Raw genomic sequence first — 15,716 nt, 5'->3', positions numbered from 1 at the left:
TTTTCTTTTCAGTCCTTAGAGTGCTTACACTTGCAAAATTCAAAATTTATGCAATCAATCGTAGTAGGCAGCAATTTCTTGCCGTTGTCTGGTTTTCTTTCTTACTTCGGGTAAACGATAGAGAGTATATGAGGAGTGCAAGGAAAGTTCACGTATGTGAACGACTCATAGTCGTTCAGATGGAATCCACTCCACTTTGATGAAATGCTCCATCTGAACGATTGTGAGTCGTTCACGTACGTTGTCTGTCTCGCTTACCACAGAAATTTGCTTTCTTAGGCAATGACGTATATGTCCCGAATTTAAGGGTTGCACCTTGGCGGCAATGAAACCTACAATTAAGTATAGGTCCCAGAATTCAATCGGACAATCGATAGAATTGGTAATGAAAACCATCAGTTGGAGATTCTAATCCAGAGGTTCCTATTAGAGGATTTTTTTAAGTCTACTTCAGCTTGATTCTATCACATCAGTTCCTGTTTTTCTTTTTTTTTTTGTTCTTTGAAATTTTAGGCCTTGAGCCCTTGAGCGGTTAAATTGGAAACGGCTTGTTGACTTAGCTTCCATTTGAAGCAGTTTATTACGTAATCTGTTCCGGAACCACCGGAATGACAGTGGTGAAAAGACAGGTCGTCAAGTTGACCTTTATTTCTATCGATTATCTCTATCTATTTATTAACAAGTTCATCTGTTTTTTTTTACCCTGAGAGGTGGTCGGTCAGTTTCCCGTTTTCCATAGATCAGATTGGCACAGTTTCACGATTGAAGGAGAAGATCCAAGACTCCGATGCAGAGGGCAACCCCCTTTTAATGGATTCAGATAAGCCTTAGAAGGGTGGAAGTTTGTCCGATTGAATAAGCCAGGGTTTCAAATATCTCGGTGATTTGGATCGATTCCAATTGCCTAAGAGAGAGATTTCAAACTTCCATCAACTCAATAAGGATCGGTTGAAACCATTATAAGGGGTTGCCCTCTTCCTTGGAGAAGGAACTGCAGAAGCTCCACCACCAACATGAGGATCTCTCCTTCCGTTGGAATGAAGTGAACCAAGGTGACACTTTTCATTGATTTTTTTTTATACTATTTTACTGATTAAAAGAAGGAAAAACTAGTAACAAAAATTGAAAATTAAATTGCATTCATGGTCTTTCCAATTGGCTGGTGGGCAACAGGCCGATGGTGACAATATTGGTCAAACAACGGTTTAGGGATCAAATCATGGTTCCCTAGGGAGACCAAGATATTTATTCTTAGGGTTTTGCACGCCCTGGGTTCATGGTGTCCCATGGGTGCCCCATTTTAATTTTAGGGTTTCCCATGATCTCCCATGGGAACCCTAGTGCATCCCTAATAGGGTTTCTCCTTCCCTCATGTGTCCCACACAATTATAGAACACATTAAGGACAGAGAAAATACATCTCTAGTCATCACATGGCAAGAGGGATCCATCCCATACTCGAATGCGCAACGGTAATAAATCGATTCGAGTTTCTTTCACATCTCATAAATATTTATAATCAATGAACAGAAGGAATTAATAAAGAACTGCTAACCTGGTGAGCCTCAAGTGTTGCTCCTCCAATAGACAGTGGTTCTTCCTCCAGCGAGCGCTCCAAGCAAACAGATCTGAACCTCCAATAGTGCTACCAAGGTTCTACACGCCAGTCCCAGATGCCCTCAAACTCCTCAGCACAGATCTAGGGTTTCACAAACCCTAACTCTCAAACACAGGTGAGAGAAGCAAGAAGAAGAGAGATCACAAGAGGGAGAGAGAGAAACCAAAAACGTAGGAGAGAGAGTGTCTGCTCCAAAAACATGGAGAGCTCCCTCTTCTGCGTTTTATGGTTCCCTATTTATAATAATAGAGTTTAATTAAATCCTAGATAGATTTAATAGAGCCCTAGTGAGAGTCTGACTCTCTCTCTCTCTCACAGTCTGGCAGTTCTGTTTAAACTCAAAGTGCTACACAGGTGAAGAAGCAGAATCTAATAGGGAAAGTATTAATTAGATTCTTTATTTAATTATTAATGGATAATTACAATAAGCACCAAATCCATTAATTAAATAAAGAGCCAATTAAATTAGAAAATTCCAAATAACTCCCTATATGATAACAATTTACCATATACAACCCCCCCACTAATCAACACCATCATTGTGGAATCTAGGGCATGTACACATGTACTGCCAAACCCCAATCCATAGTACATGTCCATATAAGAGCGTTTGTGCATCCGATCGGGTCCCGCAAAACTCAATAAAACACTTTATTTGAAATAACTATAAATAATGTATCATTTTATGTAAAATAAATTTTGCAAAACCATTTCCAAAACGATCTGGATCCAGTTCGATCCGACCATGCACGAGCAGTCTCTATCTTGGTGTTTCCCAATCGGGCGTGGTGACCGTGTTGGATAACTCCTTCACTCACAAAGTGTTCACGCATTCCCAGAACACTGGCTTTGACTCGCTTGAGTCTCAGTCATTGATGAACCAAAGAATGCGATCACACTTTGCAGTGACAGGGTTCCCTCAGGTATAGGGTGTCGGTGACACATGTCTATCCCTTCCTACATCTGACAGTAATACATGAGGGAATTGACAAAGTAGATTCTTCGCCAATGGACACATCAAACATGTGAGCACTCGCATTCGTACCCTGACATCACATGTCTAGGCATACCCAATGCGACGACCATATGATAAGGGTGCCTAGCCCAAACCCTAGTCATGACTACCATTTTAAGTATAACTTACGGACACATAATGCTCAAAAAGTTTATATCGCATGTGACAATATTAAACTAAAATGTATAAATGTTCAATATAAAGGTGAACCAGGTTGAACCGAACTGAACCAGGTTTGATGGACACACACTTGTCCAACAATCTCCCACTTGTACATCAAAGCCAATTCCCCATACATTTTAAACCCATGCCCTCCATGTGTTTCTCAAACACTCCTAGTGACAAACTTTTTGTCATGGCATCAGACACATTTTCAGTTGTGTCCACTTTGGAGATACTCACGTCACCCTGCTGGATAATCTCTCTGATGAGGTGATACTTCCGCTGCACATGCTTGTTCCTCTGATGAGCCGTAGGCTCCTTAGCTTGTGCAATGGCCCCTCTGTTGTCACATAACAAGGGAATAGGGCCCTTGACAAGATCAGGGAATACCTCCAAATCTGATAGGAATTTTCTCAGCCAAACACCTTCTTTTGTTGCATCACAAGCTGCAAGGTATTCTGCTTCGGTAGTAGAATCGGCTGTAGACTTTTGTTTCGCACTCCGCCACACAATGGCACCTCCACCCATTAGATATACCATCCTGGACGTGGATTTTTTGTCATCCTTATCAGTTTGGAAATCCGAAACTGTGTATCCCAATACTGACAACTGATCAGATCCAAAAACTAAAAAATATTCCTTAGTCCTTCTCAGGTACTTGAGGATATTCTTGACAGCACTCCAATGCTCGCGTCCAGGGTTAGATTGATAACGACTTACCATACCTACTGCATAGCAAATGTCGGGCCTCGTACACAACATAGCGTACATAAGACTCCCTACTGCTAAGGCATAGGGAATCCTCTTCATCTCTTTAATGTCTGTCTAAGACTGAGGACATTGAGATCTGGAAAGATTGACTCCATGTCTGAAGGGAACACTTCCCTCTTGGAGTTCTCCATACTAAATCTGGCTAGGACTTTGTCTATATAGGTAGCCTGTGACAAGTCTAGCATCCTTTTCTGGCGATCTCTTACGAGTTTGATCCTAAGGGTATAGCTAGCTTCACCAAGGTCTTTCATCGAAAACGTTGTGGATAACCACTATTTTACTGATGAAAGGAATCCTACATCGTTACCAATCAGTACTATGTCATCTACGTATAAAACAAGAAGACATAATGCCCTCCCACTGATCTTCTTGTAAATGCATAGTTCATCCATGTTTTGATCAAAATCAAACGATTTGATTGATTGATCAAACCTGATGTTCCAGCTCCTGGAAGCCTACTTCAGCCCATAAATGGTCCTCTATAATTTGCACACCTTTCTTTCTTCCTCCAAGGAAGAGAACCCCTCTGGCTGTTCCATGTAGATTTCCTCTTGAAGGAACCCATTTAGAAATGCAATCTGCACATCCATCTGTCAGATCTCAAATCAAAGTGTGTTGCGATAGCCAATAAAATCCTGATGGATTTCATCATCGCTACTGGTGAAAAGGTTTCCTCATAGTCTATACCCTCTTTCTGGGTATAGCAACTTGCTACCAGTCTTGCTTTGAATCTTTCGACCTTTCCATCTGCGCCCTTCTTCCTCTTGAAAATCCATTTGCATCCAATTGGCTTGACGCCAAGTGGTGGATCGACTAGAGTCCAGACCTTGTTGGAATGCATCGAATCAATTTCAGAGCGCATTGTCTCCAGCCACCTAGTGGCATCAACATCCTTTAGAGCCTCAAAGTATGTCATTGGATCATCATCCGATTCAACCGATACCATGTGGAACTCTTCCACATTTTCCTCTTCGGTTAGAAGAGTTAGCCTGGTGGGTGGTCGAATAGTCCTCCCATTGCGTTGAGGTTCCTCAGGTGTTGGTATTTCAGCGGGTATGTCAGTTGGTCTCACTTCTGGAAGTGACGTTTCTGAGCTATCTGATAGCTCTTTTATGACTACTGGTTCGGACCTTTGGGTCATCATTTCTTCCTCAAAAAATGTGACATGTTTACTTACAATGATCTTTTGGTCAACTGGGTTATATAAATAATAGCCTATCGTGCCTTTGGGGTAGCCTAAGAAATAGCATCTCGAAGTCCTGGATTCCAACTTGTCTGTCTGTTGCTTTCGCATATGTGCTATGCAACCCCATACCCTAAGGTGTTGAATACTAGGCTTTCGCCCCTTCCACAACTCAAAGGGTGTCTTGGCTACAGACTTAGATGGAACCCTATTCAAGATATATATCGCCGTCTGTAAAGCATACCCCCAGAAAGAAAGAGGCAGCTCACTATAAGTGAGCATCGTTCTGACCATATCCAATAGGGTCCGATTGCATCGTTTGGATACACCATTTTGTTGTGGTGTGCCTGGATTAGTTAGCTGACTAACTATCCCTTGGGATATGAGATGTTCTTTAAACTCATCCGATAGATACTCCCCTCCATGATCTGATCGTAAGGACTTGATGCGTTTATCGAGCTGTCTTTCGACCTCGGCTTGGAATTCTTTGAATTTATCAAAGGCTTTCAATTTTCTACGCATCAAGTATATGTAACCATATCTAGAGTAATCATCGGTGAACGTGATAAAGTACTCATACCCATATCTTGCTTGTATGTTTATGGCTCCACACACATCAGTGTGTATCAACTCTAACAGATCCGTAGCTCTAGCGCCTTTATTGCTAAAGGGTTTCTTGGTCATTTTGCCCTGAAGGCATGACTCACAGGTGGGGAATGGTTCCACCCTCAGACTCTCTAAGGGCCCATCCCTCACCAATCTACTGATTCGATCCACATTTATGTGACCCAATCTTAGATGCCACAGATATGTGGAGTTCACTGGAGCTGCTTTCCGTTTCAAATCAACATTTGAAACAACATTCATTCTAATAGGGCAATCTAGAAAATACAAACCACTTTGCCTATATCCGGATGCCACAAATGAATTATTAAAACGAATAATCAATTTAGAATTAAAGGAAAAACTATATTCATCCAAAACAAGTTTTGAAACTGAAATTATCTTCCTTTTGAAAGAGGGTACATAATAGCAATCTTTTCAAACTAAACTAGCAGAACTAAAATTTAAAATAAAAGTTCCCACAACCAACGCCATGGTCTCAACTCCAGTGCCCATCCGAAGACGCACTTCATTTCTTTCCAGGTTCCTTGTCTCCTTGAACCCCTGCAAATCATTGCAAATGTGAACAGTGGATCCACTATCCACCAACTAAGAATTGGTCGGTTCAAAAGACAAATTAGACTCATAAAGAACGTGAACATCACATGTACCTTCTTTAGCAGCCTCTGTTTCATCCGGCTTCTTGTCTTTCAAAGTTGCCAGGTAAGCATAATAGTTTCTTTTCCAGTGACCCTCCTTCTTGCAATAGAAGCACTTGCATTTGCCTTTATTGCCAGACTTCCCATCCTTAGCTTTCAGGGTCTTGCCCTTACTTCCCTTTTTCTTCTTCTTCCCATTTGAAGAAAGCTTTGCCTCAGTTGCATTGACCTCAGCCTTGTCCTTTTTCAAGGACGCTTCAGCCTCTACCAGTGCATTAGCAAGCTCGGTGAGCTCCATCTCCTTCTCGGACATCTTGTAGGACATCCTAAAAGGTGCGTAGGCAGAAGTGAGTGACGCCAAGATCACATCAATCTTGTATCGTAGGCTGAAATCAATCCCCATGGATTCCAATTTTTTAAACAGATTGATCATTTTCATTACATGATCCATCACTGGAGTCCCCTGAGACATCTTGGAGTTATGGATTTGACTCACCGCATCAGAATGTGCGTGTGTCAACTGCCTGTTGAACAATTCAGCAAGCTTATCCATTTTACCCCCAACAGTGCGTATATCCTTGGCTGAGTCTACAACTGACTTTTCCAACTATCCTAGGATATAGAGTGATGCCTTGGAATCCCTCATGAGGAACTCTTGCATCACTTCATTTGCCTCAAAATCGTTCAGGTCGGGTTGAGGAGGAACTTGTTCATCTAGAATTATGTACAGTTCTTCAGCAGTCAGGAGCAACTTAATGCTCCGGTACCAATCGACATAGTTTGTACCATTAAGTTTGTATTCGCTAATGAGTGTTAACAGGTTGGAATTAACGGCAACCATCGTATATTAATCTACACATGCACAAGTAAATAACCACATGCTAATTAATGATCATTGAAAATAATAAATTGAGCACACACACATCAATGGTCTTTCATGATTTGGGTTTCCCTCATAACCCAAAAGATGAATTGGATACCTACAACCCTTGCATGCATAACTTACCCTGTCGGGAGTCATTGTACACACCATGGTAGTGTGGGCTAAGCTATCCACCTCATGGGCTTCCAATATTTTCGGCCACCTGGGTGTCATGTCCAGATCCTGTCGGCTGACATACACCCAAGTCATGTACTTACCTATTGCATTAGTTAGAATCATGGAATCATGAAAGATGGCCCACTGTCGCAGTGCCCTCTCACTATCCATACCCTAACGTATCTAGATAGAGGTAAATATAGATAAATATGTGAAAGAGGTCCTGGCAATGTCCTGTCGGCTTATGCGGGGTCATGTCACATATTTTCTACATTTATCTTCAATAGGAGACCATGGACATTTCTACCTATTAAGACTAGTCCATATCATACATGTATTGTGAATAAAGAGGGATTAATTAATTCTCACATACATTGATAGATTTAAACAACATAATTAATCAAAAGTGATTATGGGATGGCGGCATTTTTATCAGAAGCAATTAAAGAACCCTCCCAATAAAAATAAAACTAATAACTTTGGGTGCATTTATCATGCCATGGATGCCACGCCTCGATCATCTCCTCCGCCCGATTATGTCTTCAAAGTAGGTGGCTTGCATCTCCATAAGCTTTGAGCACCACATGTGGATCACCATCAACATGCCCTGGGAGTCCTAACTCCTCTAAAATTATAATGGAAACCTAGAAAAAATTCTATACACTTTCCTTTCCATAATAATAAAGAAATCCCGCATGGAGAAACCAACCCACCATTTGGGCTGCCCATGGGGTGGAGTACATTTGTTTATAAAAAAGATAGGGGGAGAGAGAGAAAGAGAGAGAAGCATCACATCCACCCATAGCCCCATGTATCACATACATAAACAATCCATCCATTTATTAGAATGCCATTCCCATAATCACATCATAATATAATTCCTTGCATGGGCATTAAAGCAATTAAATCAAAAATTAAAACATGGATTCCTTTAATTATTGAACCACCACATCGCATGTGATAACATGTATCCAAGCCCATAAAATTAAAATCACATTTTAATTGTAAGTGGATAAAGAGGGAATCTCTTCACCCATCATCATCCTCCTAAAAGCAAAACAAAATAATAAAATTCTATTTTGAAAAAAAATGTTTTTTTTTTATTTTTTATTGTTAAACTGGAGGGAAAGCAAGGGGGGTGCCTGCAGCCCACATGCGCAGGCTGCAGGCACTCCCTGCGCGGGCCGTAGGCACAAGGCCCACAGACAGTAGCCTTGGGCTGCAGGCCGCAGGCCTACTGCCCGTAGGCTAAAGCCCATGGCCAGCAGCCTGCAAGGCCGCAGCCCGCAAGCTTGCTGCCTACAGGTAGCAGCCTGCAAGGGGATGCTCACAAGGGTAGGTTCATAGGGGAGGGTATGCGCAGAGGCTTGGCAGCGTGCGCTCCCCTCCCCCCCCACATATAGAATATGATTAAAAAATTTTAAAATTACAAATTAGTAATCACAACCTAATTGGATACATGCTTCAATAATTAATAAATAAAACAAACCAAATCCATCATCACATGGGTAGGTTGTTACACTAACAACCTTATAACTACCCATGTGCACATGGGAAGGTTGTTACAACAACCATATTCTAACCACCCATGTGCCAACTTGCATCCCACTCATGATAATTACATTAAACTATTAATTATATAATATTCATGGGTAGGAAAGGTGGCTCTGATACCACACTATTGGCCAAACAACGGTCCAGGGATCAAACCAAGGTTCCCTACGGAGACCAAGATATTTATCCTTAGGGTTTTGCACGCCCTGGGTTATCCCATGGTGTCCCATGGGTGCCCCATTTTAATTTTAGGGTTTCCCATGGTCTCCCATGGGAACCATGGTGCATCCCTAATAGGGTTTCTCCTTCCCTCATGTGTCCCACACAATTATAGAACACATCAGGGACAGGGAAGATACATCTCTAGTCATCACATGGCAAGAGGAATCAATCCCATACTCGAATGCGCAGCGGCAATAAATCGATTCGAGTTTCTTTCACATCCCATAAATATTAATAATCAATGAACAGAAGGAATTAATAAAGAACTACTAACCTGGTGAGCCTCAAGTGTTGCTCCTCCAATAGACAGTGGTTCTTCCTCCAGCGAGCGTTCCAAGCAAACAGATCTGAACCTCCAATGGTGCTACCAAGGTTCTACACACCAGTCCCAGATGCCCTCAAACTCCTCAGCACAGATCTAGGGTTTCACAAACCCTAACTCTCAAACACATGTGAGAGAAGCAAGAAGAAGAGAGATCACAAGAGGGAGAGAGAGAAACCAAAAATGTAGGGGAGAGAGTGTCTGCTCTAAAAACGTGGAGAGCTCCCTCTTCTACATTTTATGGTCCCCTATTTATAATAATAGGGTTTAATTAAATCCTAGATAGATTTAATAGAGCCCTAGTGAGAGTCTGACTCTCTCTCTCTCTCAATCTGGCAGTTCTGTTTAAACTCAAAGTGCTACACAGGTGAAGAAGCAGAATCTAATAGGGAAAGTATTAATTAGATTCTTTATTTAATTATTAATGGATAATTATAATTAGCACCAAATCCATTATTTAAATAAAGAGCCAATTAAATTAGCAAATTCTAAATAACTCCCTATATGATAACAATTTATCATATACAACCCCCCCACTAATCAACACCATCATTATGGAATCTAGGGCATGTACACATGTACTGCCAAACCCCAATCCATAGTACATGTCCATATAAGAGCGTCTGTGCATCCGATCGGGTCCCGCAAAACTCGATAAAATACGTTATTTGAAATAACTATAAATAATGTATCATTTTATGCAAAATAAATTTTGCGAAACCATTTCCAAAATGGTACTGGATCCAGATTCTGATTCGACCATGCACAGACAGTCTCTATCTTGGTGTTCCCCAATCGGGCAGTGGTGACCGTGTTGGATAACTCCTTCACTCACAAAGTGTTCACGCATTCCCAGAACACTGGCTTTGACTCGCTTGACTCTCAGTCATTGATGAACCAAAGAATGTGATCACATTTTGCAGTGACAGGGTTCCCTCAGGTATAGGGTGTCGGTGACACATGTCTATCCCTTCCTACATCTGGCAGTAATACATGAGGGAATCGACAAAGTAGATTCTTCGCCAATGCACACATCAAACATGTGAGCACTCACATTCGTACCTTGACATCACATGTCTAGGCATACCCAATGCGACGACCATATGATAAGGGTGCCCCACCCAAACCCTAGTCATGACTACCATTTTAAGTATAACTTACAGACACATAATGCTCAAAAAGTTTATATCGCATGTGACAATATTAAACTAAAATGTATAAATGTTCAATACAAAGGTGAACCGGGTTGAACCGGACCGAACCGGGTTTGATGGACACACACTTGTCCAACAGACAAGGCCTGTCTGCGTATGGTGTCGCAACAAAACCAATCGGCTGGTGGGCAACAGGCTGATGCCATGCAGGTGGAAGAAGCCATGGAGGGGGAAAAAAAGGTGGAGCAGAGATGCAAAGGCGAGGAGGGGGAGAGAAATCACCGTCCTAGTCTGTTTTAGGTAAAGTAAGACAAAAGCAATTCAACGACAGACAGTCAATGGGGTTAAATCTACGGTTATAAATATAGGAATGCTCTCCCAACTTATTTTCAAGGACATACCGCGATATTTAAGCCTTAGTTTAAATTTTGAAAAGATTTACTTAATTCTCCAAAGTTAGTTATTGCTGGTGTAACCCAAGATAAAAATAGACTGAACTTCCTAAAATACCCCAACATTCCTTCATCTTCTCATGCCCCAAAATTACTGCATCTTCTTAGAAACTGATTTGAGTGAAATAGTAAGTTTATATTCTAAAATAGTGAGAAACCCTCCACTCCTCGAGTGCCTTTTCTTATTCACACAACCACATATTTAGAAAAGGAAACGCCTTTGACAAACGTCAACCCATCTAAAAATATGGTAGGTGATTCAATCTATGTCAATCCCTCTCATATTAACTTTACATCCCTTATCTTTTTTTTTTAGGTAAGAAGAGATTTTACTGATAAACAAAGTGTGTACAACCGATGGCGTCATTTACACAAAGATCATGAAGCTAGGGAGTGGACTATGGCCAGACTGTCTCATATACTAGAGGCAGGGCCTTCCTTGCCAGGGCATCAACAACAAAGTTCATAGCCCTTGGAACATAAGAGAAAGTAATAGATGTGAATGAGGCTGAAAGCCATTGCACATCGGAGATAATATCGATAACATCAGATGGGGGGTTACTGTGGTGCTTCAAAATATACCCCACCGCAGTGTTACTATCAGATTCAACCTGAAGGTGGGAAAAGCCCTCATCCAGGGCAACAGTAAGCACATTGTGAATAGCAAGCAATTCATCTTGAATGACTGAACTAAGACGGGTTGGGATCGATATCGCCTTCCTAACTGAACCAGTGTGGTCCCTTAGTACAAGACCCAATCCTCCCCTAGAGCTGTCACCTGCGAGAGCAGCATCACAGTTTGCTTTGATGTTTCCTATAGGTGGAGGCATCCATTACCAAGATGGCATAGCGCCCCCAGATGTGTCCGAGCTAATGTTAGATGTTGGGGTGCTAACAGTAGCTGCAAACTCAAGGAACGCCTTCTCTACTGCAGAGATAACATCACCAGGAGACCAGCTCTTCCCATTGAAGGCTAAATCATTCCTCGCCTTCCAAAGAAACCAACACACAAACGACACCCTCGACAGCGACTCCTTCGCTTTCTTTTTATCCTCTCGCAGCAGTTCATCCCAGCTTTATAGCCACTCAATTAGCTTTGGGTCATTCGCTGGAGGCCTATATTGTAAAGTACCTCCAAACCAAACACTTCTAGCGAATGGGCAATCAAGAAGCATATGGTCACTCGATTCAATATGGGCACCACATCTAATACAAGCTGGGTCTACCTGCAGATTACGAGAAAGAAGCCCAGCTCCTGTAGCAATAGCGTTATTACAGGTTCTCCAAATGAAGCTTTTAACTTTTGGCCAGGTCTGGATTGCCCAGATGTGTTTCCACACTGAGTCTGAAACCCATTCCCAAGAGTGGGTATTTGAGGTGGACGCCTTTGCTTGGTGAATTTCATCTTCCTTCTTGGAAAGCATTGTGAATTCACCAAGAGGGGGGTGAATAGGTGAAGGTATAAAATTATAAAAACTTATGCGAAAATAAAACAAATTATCAATATAATGACAAGCAATAAATCAAAAGTGACACAAGAGATTTATAGTGGTTCGGCCAACACTTGCCTACGTCCACTCCTCTCACCTTAGAAAGAATTTCACTATAACAAATCTTGAGGATGAGCAAGAGGATTCGTACAAATCTTGAAAGATGAGCAAGAGGACTCAAAAACAACTAATCTTGATTTAATGAGCAAGAGGACTCAACCTACTCTTGATTCCGAGCAAGAGAACTCTACTTATTTATAAAGTAAAAATGAATGTACTAAAGGATTAGAGTTACCTCAATCTTTAGTAATGATATGCTATCTTTCAATCTTGAACTTTAATGAAAATTGAATAAAGGAAGCTAAGTGAAAGTGAATGCCTTGAATGAGTGCTTGAATTCTCACTTGAGAGTAACTTGTTTTTGGAGGCCCTTGATTATGATTAGTAGTGGTGTTTAGAGCCTTAAACAAGTGGGTATTTATAGGCTAGATGACTTAATTTAATTAGGAATCTAAATTAAGATCAGATTCCAAAAGTCATATATAATCTGGTATGCTGGATTACCTAATTTTCATATTCAACAAAGGATTAACGATCAAATTATAACAGCCTTATATTGATCCGGTATGCTGGATAGTTATTCGGTATGCCGGATCAGGGTAAAACAAAGGCTAAAAAGGATCCGGTATGCTGGATCATCATCCAGCGTACTCCTGAGGGCTACTGTGATCAATTTCCTGAGTTTGCCATTGGTTCGGTATGCTGTTTTGGGAACCAGTATGCCGGATTAGGCAATTTCTGTGGAAATAGGCCAATTCCAATAAGGGGTTGGTTTGGGGGGTTCCAAAACTAAATGGTCACATGTCTTAGGGGTTTATTTTGCCTCCTAAGGATATTCTAAATGGATGTATGCGTGCGTGTGGGCATTACATCATTTGTGATTTTATATTTACAAACAAAAGATTACAATGTCTTCAATTATCTTCAATCTTGACAAAAGCTCTTTTGTTTAGCCAAGGCCTTTTGTCTTCAAAGTATGACTCTTTGACTTCCAAGTCTTTGGAATCATCTTGAGCAGTATTCTTGTATGCATTTGTATACGCTCTTGTATACGCTCTTATGTATGATCCCCCTCACTTAGTGCTACGCTCTCATCTAAACATCTTACACAAATGTTAGTCCAAGAGAGGCTTTATTTGTTATCATCAAAACATGGCTTGGAGTATATGAGGTGTTTTCCTCAATAATCTCCCCCTTTTTGATGATGACAAATAATCCAAGTGAATAAAAAATAATAATAGAGCAAAAAAATATAAGCAAATGACATACATGCAAAACATGCAAAGAGTTCCAAACATAGATATTTAATGTTAACTCCAAAGCATACACATTCCAAACATATATAAATAATCCAAACAAATTCCAAACATTACATTTTATTCCCAAATACTCTCCCCCTTTGTCATTGTCAAAAAGAGGGTGGATACAAATCATGGATTTGGGTCAAAGGGTGGAATATGTGGAATTGAGCTTGATGCACTGGGGAATGGCGGTCTAACTCCTTGAGGGGTGATCCCTTGAGGAGTGGCTCCCGGCGTGTCAAGAGATAGATGACCAAGATTGAAAGAGAGTTGGTGAATGGCATTTAGGATTTTATCTTGGCGAACATTAAGAGAGTCAAATCCGGTCTTCACGTCGTTGCGAAGAGAAGTCACATCGTCTTGAATTCTTTGTTGACCGAATTCAAGTTCCATGATCCGGTTGTTGGCATCGTCCATGTATTTATCGATGCTTGAAACCCATCCTTGTAGAGATGCTGGTATCCCTTCTTGTGCTTGACGAGAGGGGGTACACTATCATCCAAAACTTCTTTTTCTTCAACAAACACATCGGAAGGAGGAGGAATAGCTATGGTGTGAAAGCTATTATGGGTGATGTGTTGGAAAGACAAGGTAGATTCTTCCTCACGATCAAGATCAATGTCAAAGGACCAGAATATGCGAGTGAGGAGCCGACCATAAGGTAGATTAGTGTGCTTGTGAGGGTGAGCACACGATTCCATATGCCTCATAATGAAATATGGAAGACAAGTAGGGGTATTGGTATAGATACAATAAGTGATATAAGCTTGTGGAGTAAGACACTTATTTCTATCACCACCCCTAGGAATGAAGTTATGTTGAACTATATAGCAGATGACACGAGGGATGAGCCATAGTCGACTAATGACAACGGTCCCCGCATTAGGATCAAATTGTTTAAGAATGGAGGAATACACTTCTTCAGGGTTTATCAAATCTCCAAAGTTGGTGTTCTTTGGAGTCCAAAAGATGCAAGGTCCATCACTAAGAATTTTAAGAATGCGGGCAAGGTCATCAAGAGAAAGTTCTATGTGCGTACTTTTCACATAAGAGTGAAGTTTCAAACCTTGTTCCGCCCCGCTGAAGTAGAGGTTTGCATAGAAGTATTTGACAAGGTATGGATAACAAGGGTCCGAAATGATGAGGAGAGGTTCCCAACCGATCTATTTAAATCTTTCTTCAAGACGAATGCTATTGAAGGAGAATACGTCAACCTCACGTCCTTCTTCTATTTTTCGTGCAAGGTAGAGATGTCAATTTGTACAGCATTCCCTAGATAAAAAAAAGTCGATCTTCTCCTTTGGCATAAGGCTGTCTTGACACGCTTCCTCTTCCTCCGGTCCTTCCTCTTTTGGAAGGTTGATTTTTTGCCATTATCTCCTTACCTCTTCGACTCATTGTGAAAGAAGATTTGAAAGAAAAGAGAGAGAATAAAGAGAAAGATGCTTAACAAAGTGTAATCAAAGTGTAATGCAAGATTAGAGTGAACAGTGAATAGGAAAATGACAAAAACTGAGCTTTAAATAGGCAAAACAATCTGTATAACAGTCATAAAATAGGTCAAAAAAAATCTAATCCGGTATACCGTTTCATGATCCGGTATACCGTTTTAGGTCCAACGGCTATAAAACAGTCAAATTTGCTGAACCAACATACCGTTTGGCAATCCAATATGCCGTTTCAGCAGAAACAGAGGCAAAAACACAATTAAATAGTGTGAATGATTTATGCAAAGGAGTCACAAATGCCTAGGTCTCTTCTAAGGGTGCAGAATCTTTCTTCACTCAAGGGTTTTGTGAAGATGTCCGCAAGTTGCTTCTCGGTCTCAATAAAATCAAGTCGGATTTCACCTCGTTGAACTGTGTCACGTAAGAAATGGTGACGGATATCAATGTGTTTAGCTCTTGAGTGTAAAATCGGATTCTTGCTAAGGTTGATTGTACTTGTGTTATCACATTGGATAGAGGTAGTGTCAAACTTAACTCCATAGTCTTGGAGAGTTTGCCTCATCCATTGCACTTGTGCACAACACCGTCCGACTGCAATGTATTCGACCTCAGTGGTAGAAAGAGCAGCAGAATTTTACTTCTTACTAAACCACGAAACCAAACA

General features: G+C 41.0%; 1 protein-coding gene across 1 annotated transcript; it reads right to left on the bottom strand.

Moving 5' to 3' along the window:
- Positions 1-11,151: 11,151 nt before the first annotated feature.
- On the bottom strand, positions 11,152-11,583 carry LOC122643578. Its single transcript, XM_043837193.1, has one exon. The coding sequence runs from the start codon at positions 11,581-11,583 to the stop codon at positions 11,152-11,154; it is 432 nt and encodes a 143-aa protein (XP_043693128.1).
- Positions 11,584-15,716: the final 4,133 nt, after the last annotated feature.

Source organism: Telopea speciosissima, chromosome 10, assembly GCF_018873765.1.
Source record: "Telopea speciosissima isolate NSW1024214 ecotype Mountain lineage chromosome 10, Tspe_v1, whole genome shotgun sequence".
Taxonomy (NCBI): Eukaryota; Viridiplantae; Streptophyta; class Magnoliopsida; order Proteales; family Proteaceae; genus Telopea; species Telopea speciosissima.
Note: the sequence above shows the minus strand (reverse complement) of the source record. Positions and strands in the feature narration are given on the sequence as shown.